Source organism: Mytilus edulis, chromosome 1, assembly GCF_963676685.1.
Source record: "Mytilus edulis chromosome 1, xbMytEdul2.2, whole genome shotgun sequence".
Lineage (NCBI taxonomy): Eukaryota > Metazoa > Mollusca > Bivalvia > Mytilida > Mytilidae > Mytilus > Mytilus edulis.
This window is the reverse complement of record NC_092344.1, coordinates 23,005,128-23,016,675: the sequence shown is the minus strand read 5'-3', so window position 1 is coordinate 23,016,675 and position 11,548 is coordinate 23,005,128. Positions and strand designations below refer to the sequence as shown.

The following is an 11,548-nucleotide window of genomic DNA, read 5'->3' as shown; positions in this document are numbered from 1 at the left end:
CGTGAATGGAAAAATAAGTAATAGTTATCCAAGGAGCTCGCGGTGTGTCAGTGTCAGATCACCCCGATGGCTGGTAGAACAAAGGAGCTGGGATGTAATAACAAGCTTCGTAACAAACCCAACCACCTTTACAAACAGTATATAAAGATTTTTAAAAATGGAAATTTCGAAAACGTAGACGTCAAGCCGAAAACTATGGCGAGAAGAAAAGTATGAGGACATTAAAAATGCGGCAGAAGTTGACATCGGGGAATTTTTCAGGACAGCGCGTAAAATAAAGAAACAGGGACCGACAACAGATAAACTTATCTATAACGATACCGAATCAAAGACACCTGGAGATATATGTATGTTATGGGGGAAATATTTTGAAAATGTATATTCTATAAAAGAAGAGAACTGCTTTGATAAAGAGTTTCACTGGAAATTTTCCAAAAAAGTCCATGATCTTTTCAACAATAAACACAAAGGTTATATTGATACTCTCGACAAACCGATAATCGTAGATGAAATCAAGTACGAACCTTGAAAGCCGGTAAATTACCAGGACAAGACTATATATCAAATGAACACATACTAAAGGTTGGTGAAACAGTATTAAAACATCTGGGTGTATTATACAATTTAATTCTCGAACAGGAATATACTTACCTATATCATTTAGGCATGGAATTATTAAACCTCTTTATAAAGGAAATAATAAAGACAAAAAAAAATCTATATAGTTATCATGCCATTTACTTTGACTTCTTTATTAGGAAAACATTTTGATATAGTTGTGAATCGTATTCAATATCTCCTTGTTGATATCAATAGTGGGATGCCGCATCCATTACAGTTTGGTTTTGTAAAAGAAAATGGTGCGATACCAGTTATTTACACCTTGAAAGAAGCAATTCATTATTATCTTGAACATAGTTCGATTGTTTATGCCATTTTTCTTAACAACGAAAAGGCTTTTGACCGAGTGTGACAAGATGGCCTACTATACAAACTGAACCAAATTGGAATGCAAGGAAAATTGTGGAATCTGATTTATGTGTCCTATAAAATTTCAACAGCACATGTGCAACATAGTGGACTAACAAGTCAAGTGTTTCGGATTGAACAAGGAGTAGGTCAATGCCGTGTGTTGTCTGCTTGGTTATTTTCCGTATTTATCAAAAACTTGATTTTGGGAACTCTTATCGACAAATTGTGGACTACTAGTAGGCCCGATCAGCATAACAACAATCTTGTTAGCCGATGACACAACTTTATTAAGCGCAACTGTAAATTATACTCAGACATTATTAAACGTTGCTGCGCTTAAATGGCAATTAAAATATAATGTATCGAAAAGCAGTGTTTTGACTTTTACACCACCAAAAAAGACTCACAACAATAATGACTCTGCAGTATGTCTTAACCTAGGTAATATTGTACTCGAAAGAAAACGTACATGTACTTACGCTGGAACACTTATTAACTCAGATGGGAAACTTTCGACAGATTAGATAAATCCAGTAAAAATTTAAAACAGAAACTTCCCTCACTATAAACTGTTGGTGTTAATCCACGAGATATGAGTGCCTTAACAAATAACTGGATATGGAAAAGAGTTATCCTTACAACTGCACTTTATGGATGTGAAACTTTAGGTCAGCTACCCTACCATGAAGGTGAAATGTTGGAAATAACGCAAAAATATTTCGTCAAATTTATATTAATGATGGAGAAACGAAGTCCGACTGACTTTTACATTAGTTATGTTGGTTTGTGGTCCGTAGAAGGATATATTGATAAAATGAAACTTTTGTTTTTTGGGAGGTTGTGTCGTGCTAAATAACAATACATAAAAGAATGTTTAATTTTCGTATGGGACAAATATTAACCGGTGAGTTCAGTCAAATATCATTGACTTACAAGTATATCAAAATTTGATGAAATATGAATTTGATGTTTTTGGAAACACTCAGTTGAACGACGACCAGAACTTAAGCGGTACTATAAAATACACACATGTTTGGCGGAGCATAGTTTGTTACGACTAGCGGTAACTTATCCATGTTTAAATTCAAAATTTATGACGCTTGTGAAATTAGGAGCAATAGCTATTAAAACAGGCAAATTCTCCTTGTGTACTTTATATAATACGGATATACTTATGCATGATTATATACTTTACTGTAAGTCTCTTTTACCAATTCAGACAGAAATGTTCTACAAAATTATTGATATTCTTGACGTAGATGAATCCGTTCGTTTCTTTAATCAAGATGATGACGAAATTGTAGAGTCGTTACTTGGAAGTATGAATCATACCATGCAAACTATAAATGCTGATGTATGTAGCCTTTTGTTGTGCCACAAGGCAGATTATCTGTATAAACTATATCAGGTCTTCAATAATGATCTTTATAGTCACATATTTGATCTCAACTAATATTGTTCTCTCATGAAATTGGTGAACTATAGACTCTTTTTTTCGACTGTATTTCATATAATTATGCAACTATTTAGTATGTCCTTTTTTTATTGCTATGTAAATACTTAGATGCTATTTAGAATATGTTAATATATTTGTGTAATGTTTTTGATTTTGATCTTATAATATAAATAGTAAAATCTTCATATAAATGAAGGAAATAAAGATAATCAATTACACAATGTGGGAACGGAACTGTACGGTTTTCTAGTATTTTGGTCATTCGGGAGACTGTCAAGCGGGGCTCCGACATTCGAAAAATAACAAGTCGCTTGATGGAAACTTTGATGAACTCTAATGTTACTGTATAACGTTTCTTCTGCAAATTATGTTAATCAAAACTTTCTATATGTAAATATAAACCAATACAACAATAAAAACGACATATGCATCCAAACGTTTTCTTTAGAATAGTTGGGCTCCGAGTAAATCGATCAAAACTGACACGGAGCAGCGATCAAAAATGTTAAATATACATCGAAAAACCCATCGTTACTACCAGAATTTTTACAAGTACCTTTTCTGATTTATAGTCTCACCTGTCTGAAAGTTTAAAAGTCATTGTCCCAGTAGAAACCAAAATATATTCATTCTCTCAATGTCGTATATTTTAATTGACTGTACAATCGCTTGCAAGCTTACTGTACAATCGCTCGGAGCTGTCCTGTACAATCACTTGGAGCTTTCCTAAGCCCAATTCATGAAAGACATTACATATGCGTTTCATTGGTTGTTCCTTGTCTGTTCTATTGTATTTGAAATGAAAATAACACGGATTCAGTCATTTTGCCGATTAATAACGATAGTTAACAATCTATCCCGGACACATTTCTGAAGGTGTGTATATCAGAGAGAAAATCAACATTTGAATAATAAGCATACAAGACAAATTAAAAGGACAGTACAAATGTCAAGAAATCACTAAAAAATAGTGCTCGTAAAAAATGAATATTCAAAAAGGTGACTAGGTGCTCCGTAAGGGTAATAATATTTTGAAGTTTACTTAATTTATTTATCCCAACAGTTTAAATATATATATGTATATTAATAATACAACAAAGGATGTTTCAGCAGAGCTTTCCTGGTCAACTTAAATGCAAAATTTTGGTCAACAAAAACTGAAAGGAAGTAGAAATATCTTAATTGGCTTGATTTGTTTGACGTGAATTAAATTATTAAAAATATTCTATATAAAAACTTGCTTAGCACTGATTTTTTTTCGGATGCAGTTTAAATTAATGACACAAATGTCATTATAATTACTTTGTATCATCATATTTTCGTTATATATAGCTTGTAGTTAAAACATATTGTATTTGAAATATATGTAACAGAAATTACGATTGCAGTAATACACAAAGGGATTCAGAATAATGTTGTTGTAATATCAATTTCATTTGTTAAAAGAGAAAAAGAAATGACTGTTTTTAAATGGTTCAACCATGTCATTATGATATGTGTTCCAATGGTGTTCCAAATCGGAGATAAAGATGCATTATTGGCCAAAAAGCGAATTCATATTTTAATGGAACATAAAAATTTCTAGTTTGGTTTTAACTCGAGTTCCAGTTTTTCGGAGGACTGAGCGCTCACAAACATATTTAACCCCGCCATTATCTTTATGTGTCTATCCCAAGTCAGGAGCCTGTTGTTCAGTGGTTGCCGTTTGTGTTCATATCTGTCATATATGTTTTTCCGCAAGTATTTTGTTATGAATAAGGCCGTCAGTTTTTGAAATTTAATTGTTTAATATTTTTAATGTCGGTACCTTTTATACCCGACTATAACTGCTTACATTCACTTCATTTAAACTTTGTGGATAGTTGTCTCATTGTTAATTATACCACATCTCCTTATTTTCATATTGAAATAGAAATATTTTTATTTTTATCCATCTGATGAGATAAACCTTTTTCAACTGATTTGTATAGTTCGTTCTTATATTGTACTGATACACCACTGTCCCAGGTTAGGGGGGATCCCGCTAACATGTTTAAACCCGCCACATTATGTATGTATATGCTTGTCCAAAGTCAGGAGCCTATAATTCAGTGGTTGTCGTTTGTTTATGTGTTACATATTTGTTTTTCTTTCATTTTTGTACATACATTAGGTAGTTAGTTTTCTCGTTTGAATTGTTTTACATTGCCATTTCGGGGCCTTGTATAGCTGAATGTGCGGTATGGACTTTCCTTGTTGTTGAAGGCCGTACGGGGACCTTTAGTTGTTAATGTCTGTGTCATTTTGTCTCTTGTGGACAGTTGTATCATTGGCAACCATACCACATCTTCTTTTTTATATTTGATGAAATGTTGTTCGAACTCAAATTAACTGTGTGATACTGCTTTTTATTATGAAGAAATTAATAAAATAGAAGGATTTTGTGTTGTCTTTGTCATTTAAATAAAAACTCACACCCTTATCATTGATACATCATGTGGAGCAGGATCTGCTAACCCTTCCGGAGCACCTGAGATCACCCCTAGTTTTTGGTGGGGTTTCTGTTGTTTAATTATTCTTTAGTTTTATATGTTGTGTCAAGTGTAGTCGTGTGTGTCTGTTTGTCCTTTTCATTTTTAGCCATGGCGTTGTCAGTTTATTTTCGATTTACGAGTTTGACTGTCCCTCTGGTATTTTTCGTCCCTCTTTTATCATTAAGAGAGCTTTGTACCTCCAGTAGAAAAGCTAGGTTTAATTCACTTTTTTCTACATAGGAAAATTCCTGTATCAAGTCAGGAACATGGCAGGTGTTGTCAGGCAATTATACCACATCTTCTTATTCTTATATCATGTTTATTGACTTATACGTGCACACTGTATTTTTTTTGTTTGGCGAATAGCACTATTTCACATTAGAATTCCTTTATCGAGTTAGAATATCCAGATCCTCTACTGAAACATACTTTGTTGCATTGTTAATGTACGTATTTTTTTTAAACTGTTGGGATACATAAATTAAGTAAACTTCAAAATATTATTACCCTTCCGGAGCACCTATTCATCTTTTTGATTATTCATTTTTTACGAGCACTATTTTTTTAGTGATTTCTTGATGTTTGTACTGTCCTTTTAATTTGTCTTGTATGCTTATTATTCGAATGTTGATTTTCTCTCTGATATACACACCTTCAGAAATGTGTCCGGGATAGATTGTTAACTATCTTTATTAATCGGTAAAATGACTGAATCCGTGTTATTTTCATTTCAAATACAATAGAACAGACAAGGAACAACCATTGAAACGCATATGTAATGTATTTAATGAATTGGGCTTAGGAAAGCTCCAAGTGATTGTACAGGACAGCTCCGAGCGATTGTACAGTAAACTTGCAAGCGATTGTACAGTCAATTAAAATATACGACATTGAGAGAATGAATATATTTTGGTTTCTACTGGAACAATGACTTTTAAACTTTCAGACATGTAAGACTATAAATCAGAAAAGGTACATGTGAAAATTCTGGTAGCTACGATGGGATTTTCGATGTTTATTTAACATTTTTGATCGCTGCTCCGTGACAGTTTTGATCGATTTACTCGGAGCCCCACTATTCTAAAGAAAACGTTTGGATGCATATGTCGTTTTTATTGTTGTATTGGTTTATATTTACATATAGAAAGTTTTGATTACCACAACTTTGCAGAAGAAACGTTATAGCGTAACATTAGAGTTCATCAAAGTTTCCATCAAGCGACTTGTTATTTTTCGAATGTCGGAGCCCCGCTTGACAGTCTCCCGAATGACCAAAATACTAGAAAACCGTACAGTTCCGTTCCCACACTGTGAATTAATCAATTGAAAAAAGCATGACATCTATATTTTTCGCGCTAAATTATGATTTAATTTTAGTACGTGATCTTTATCGGATGATTTGTATAGAACAGGTGCACATACATTTTTCAAAATTACATAAATAGTATGTATAGTGTGATTGGCTGGTCAATTATAGTTTAACAAATTTATAAATACTGTTTCGTGGGGATTTACCATATTGAGTGATGCATTTTAACCATATGCCATTATGATTGTGCAGCTTCTGTGTTATATTTTTTCGTGTTATATCTATGTTGTGGCTACATCGAGTTTGAAGCATGCAGAAAATATAAAGTTATTGAGTTCTACTTTATCCATACAAAAAGAATATATTCTTGACATTAAGGAACGATCTAGGAAGGAGAAACAACTATATTTTACAGATTATTTGCGAAATCTTTTTAAGGAGATATCATTATACGATGCCGATAAATCTCTTTTGACAGACGATAGAACAGCTTCAGAGGACGTGAAAACGAGGCTGGCCAGTGTTCACATTTTATATAGAAATATTCGTAAGTACAAAAGGGATGATTTAATTATCAAGAAATTGTTAATTGATCTTAGAAGTTGAATAACAGTTTTTCTTGTTTTGAGACTATAATTTGTCTGGAATTCACTACCGTCATGTTTTAAAAGTTCTGCACTATAAAGTTATGTGGGGATTTCAGTAGACTGCGTGAGTTTAAAATTTGGTGCTTTACTTTTTCATCAGTTTCCGTTCAGATATAAGAAACTGAAAAATAATGTTCAGTATATTATTGAAATCGATCGTAAATATATAAAAATGAAAGCTGTCATTAATATTTCAGATAAGAAGAACAAATACTTGTTTGATATTTCTTGTCTTCCTAGAAATCTATTTGTTTCCCACGCCGAGTTAGTGACTCATTATGACACAAAATCGACTGAAATACAAGGTGAGTAACTATAAAGACAAATCAGACATGTGTAGTAAGACATACAGTGAACATGTTGGTATACTCATGGAGGTTGTATTATTGGTATACTTTTCTGTTTGAATTAACTAATAGTAAGAGAATAAGTCGTAATTTCCTTTTCGGTTTTTATAGTTATGTATTTGATTACTACAAATCAAAAATCGAATGCTTGAAATGTCATTTTTTTGAGAGATTTATAAAAGTAAATACTGTATGACAAATTTTATAAGTCTTTTACAGTTGGAATATAATTCTTATAAATGTGCCAACAAACTTTATGAAAATTGCTAATTTATTTGATAAAGTTAACAGTTTAAAAACTTTTTAAAATTCAGTTATATTTCCTCATATTTGATCAAATTAAAAAAATGTTTAAAAAGGGAATTTATTTGCTCAATTTGTTTTATGTTTCAATGGGTGTAAATCATAAACCGGGTAACAGGTTTGTGGACGATTTTTTTAGGGAAATTTGACTAGTGATCGATTCTATCAATAATTCCTAAATAATTTTGTTGATAATCGAATCACTTTCTCCTGAAAGCGACACTTTTAATACTTAGTGAAAAATATTACCATAGAATCCGCTCGCCGCTTTATTTTTTGTCATGTTTTTGATTATGCAAAAATTTTCAATGCCCCTTTTTTCAAGTTGTAAAAATAAAATGACTCAAACTCTCAAAGAATAAAGTATAATGTTAATTTTTTTTTAGAAACATGATAATATGAGACTTATCTCGTGTCTTTTCTTGTTCCGAATAATTCCATGTCTAATTGTTCCTAAAAGAACAAAATTATCAATTCATGTTCGTATAACGATGTGTTTGAACGACATCGAACAAAATCTGGAAATGTGTTACTTCAATATTTCCGTTTTCAACTACGAGAAAAAAAATCTGGTCGCTTTTATCATTTTATGTGCATTGTTGAGAATGTCCTTTTATACAATAATGGTCATTTCTATGAGTACTTGCATCTCGCATTTCATAGTGAGCTTGAAACAAGCGCTGCTAACGAAACCATGTCTACTTTATATCTGCTAAACGATATCTCATAACACAAAGTTATGAGGGGAAAAAACGTCAAGGATTTCAATGTTCCTTTGTTCAAATTCCTGTTTATAAGTATCATTTAACCATTTACTCCAAAACATTGCATTCACATTTTCCAGTTAATTCGTTTCTTATCAAGACGACTCGTATTTTTTTTTATATCTATTTTTTTAAATTCTGTTGAAATTATAAAAATTCAAATTCTTATTTGGTATGTCACACAATAGAAGAAAAAATTATTCAATATTATTTTATCAGTGCATGGCAGTATAATTTTTAAAAAGTTACTTCAATGATCGGTGTGTTAAAATATTGAGAATGAAAAATGAGATACAACAACCCGACCATAGTATTACTTATCTTTTATTCATTAAAAAAATTATGGGATTTTATCTAACTCAAATTATTTTCCACTAAGGTGAGATGTGGGAAGGAACGACCGATATTTACGCACAAGTGCGAAGGACAGGTTAATAATTGCATAATGATTACAAGTTCTTCGTCTTTTATTGCTATTTATAAGTGACAATATTATAGTACAACTTGTAACTATTATGTCAACCTGTCCTTCGCATTACTGTGGTTATGTAATTTGTGCCAAAAAAAATACACTTATCTTATTGTGTCAATTGATGTGAATGCACTGTATTCTTAGTTTTTACAAGATATGTGTCATTTACTAGGTACTTCGCGATTGTTTGTAGTTGATCCGTGCAAACTGTTTTCCTCTTAAGCAATGATTTGCTGCCATGAAACTTCACTAATTTGCGGACAGTGACTAAGCTGCATGCATCACAATAAAAACCACAAACAGACTGCTAATTTTTTGCGTCATTTTTCTATATCTAAAACTAACGGCCATACTAAGTATTGTGCTAATAATAGCAATTCCCGATTTAAATAATGCAAAATATATGTATACATCGTAAAATAATATCGTCCTTTGGATTAAAAATAACAAATACTTGAACTCTGGACTCCCTTAAATAAATTGACATCTATTTATATACTCTCCTAAGGGTTTGTATATACTGTTTTGCAGGTACATCTGACAATTATCTTATTAAAGATGTGACACAAGATTTTAAGGATCATTACACTTCCGGAACAGACTTATATGAAGCTGATTTTGATGATAATGCTAAAAACAATACAACTCCACAACTAGTGATTTTTGAAAACGTAAATAACACCCTATTGTCCTCGTTGAGATCACGTAGAAGACGAGATATAAGTTTAGCATTGCAAATGTCAAACATAAAGGATAGTAACATCAACAAAAAACTCTGTTCACTTTTACCATGGGAGGTAAATTTCCGAGATATTGGCTGGAGTCGTTCGTTATGGCATCCATCTTCCTACTATGCGAACGTGTGTTCCGGCAGCTGTGACTATAATGATAATGCAACTGTATATTCAAGTCACGCTTACATCAAAAATCTATTCATAAAAAAGTTCCGGGATAAAATTCCGAATAATTTTGAATTGTCTACCAATTGTTCCCCTTCTTCTTATGCACCACAAACAATTATCTATCTTAGCAAGCATAGGACGATTATGGTCAAACAGATTTCAAGAATGAAAGTAGCTTCTTGTTCGTGTCTATAAATTTGAGTGTTTACTCACTGAACTTTGGTGTGCAAGAAATCTTTTTAATGTTATACGCATATTATTCTTTTATATTGATGTATTTATATTAAATCTAATTTATATCACTTATTAATTTTATATTTTTTTATATGCAAAAAATATATGATAGATTCACGGTTCAGAATTTCACCGTTTCAGAATCTGAGAATGAGAATTAACGTTACGCCATTGGTCAAACTTTGTTCACCAATTACAATGTGTAACTGTTCACGTTTGAAACTGATTCTCATCCAGAATGATTAAGATTCTGAAACGTTGAACTGTAGGCAAATGATACCAATATAAATATTAGATATACTATAAAAGTAGGATTGCAAATGAGTGAATTATCGACCAATCTGACAAAACGACATAGATTTAAGCAACGATAGGTCACCATACGGCCTACAACAATATGTAAAACGCATGCTATAAAAGACCAAGACAGTACAAAACATATAACCCAACGGACTGATTTATGTACAAAACAATATACTGAACCACGGACTCTTGGCTGGAGACTGACATATACAGAATACGAGAATAGACACAGATTTAAAAGAGTGTAATCCAGATGACAGAACAGAAACGAGAAAAATTAGAAGAAACAAAAAGGTTTATGGATTAACAAGAAAAGACGGAAATTGTAAACATTCAAGTATAATGTTGTTTTTGTTCAATCATTAATGAAAGTATAGTGAAATAATTATTCCCTTTAAACAGCCAGTATGGTTTGAATTTGTCACAATAAACTTAGAAACACTGATGATGAATTATTCACTTGCAAGTGAATAATTCGACCTCATTGAATCCATATGAACTGTAATTTTTAAAACCCCTTAACGAGAGATGAATTACGCATGAACTATGCGTGTTCATATATTTAAAGGAAACAACATGTCAACATTGAAATTGAAATGAAGCTAAATCATTTGATTGACTGATTCGATACACAAAATATCATTCTTATACAGGTAAAAACGATGATTAACATATATCTTAATCTATCATATGAAATTAATTAGACATATAAACATGCAATTGCACGAGTACTCTTATCAATTTATATCTATATTTATGTTTAAATCGCTTATATGACTATCGGATATCTTCGGAGGTCAACTCGATAGTTAATTATATGGCTTATAGACTGAAATACACATGAAACGAAGCTATATATTCTCGAGCCCATGCCCTGATACTTTTGATAATTTGAATAGTTTCATTGTGTTAAATCAAATATGAGAAATTGAGTCAAATCGGTGAACATCAATTTGACAGCTAGTGTCCCTTAAACGGTGAAACCATGCATTGTTGTGATGTTACACTTTTATTCAGAAGGTGAATGTTTGGTACCATTAAATCATTTAAACCCGCTGCAATTGTTTGCACCTGTCCTTAGTTGGGAATCTGATGTTCAGTAGTTATCGTGTGTTGATGTGGTTAATAAGTATTTCTCGTTTCTCGTTATCTAAATAGATTAGACCGTTGGTTTTCCCGTTTGAATGGTTTTACACTATTAATTGTTGGGGGCCTTTATAACTTGCTGCTCAGTATGAGCCGAGGCTCCGTGTTGAAGACCGTACTTTGACCTATAATGGTTTACTTTTATCAATTGTGACTTGGATGGAGAGGTGTCTCATTGGC

The 11,548-nt window shown here is 32.1% G+C and overlaps 1 protein-coding gene across 1 annotated transcript; it reads left to right on the top strand.

Moving 5' to 3' along the window:
* Positions 1-6,409: 6,409 nt before the first annotated feature.
* LOC139527833 (bone morphogenetic protein 15-like) lies at positions 6,410-9,991 on the top strand. The gene is made up of 3 exons (XM_071323515.1): positions 6,410-6,797; positions 7,095-7,202; positions 9,315-9,991. Exons 1-3 carry the CDS (start codon positions 6,491-6,493, stop codon positions 9,878-9,880), a joined length of 981 nt encoding a protein of 326 aa, XP_071179616.1. The 5' UTR covers positions 6,410-6,490; the 3' UTR covers positions 9,881-9,991.
* Positions 9,992-11,548: the final 1,557 nt, after the last annotated feature.

Bases quoted from the DNA above. Each gene is read 5' to 3' on its own strand.
- LOC139527833 (XM_071323515.1), top strand. From the start codon at position 6,491: ATGATTGTGCAGCTTCTGTGTTATATTTTTTCGTGTTATATCTATGTT. The intron at 6,798-7,094 runs GTAAGTACAAAA...TTAATATTTCAG, and splicing joins CATTTTATATAGAAATATTC to ATAAGAAGAACAAATACTTG. The intron at 7,203-9,314 runs GTGAGTAACTAT...ACTGTTTTGCAG, and splicing joins AAAATCGACTGAAATACAAG to GTACATCTGACAATTATCTT.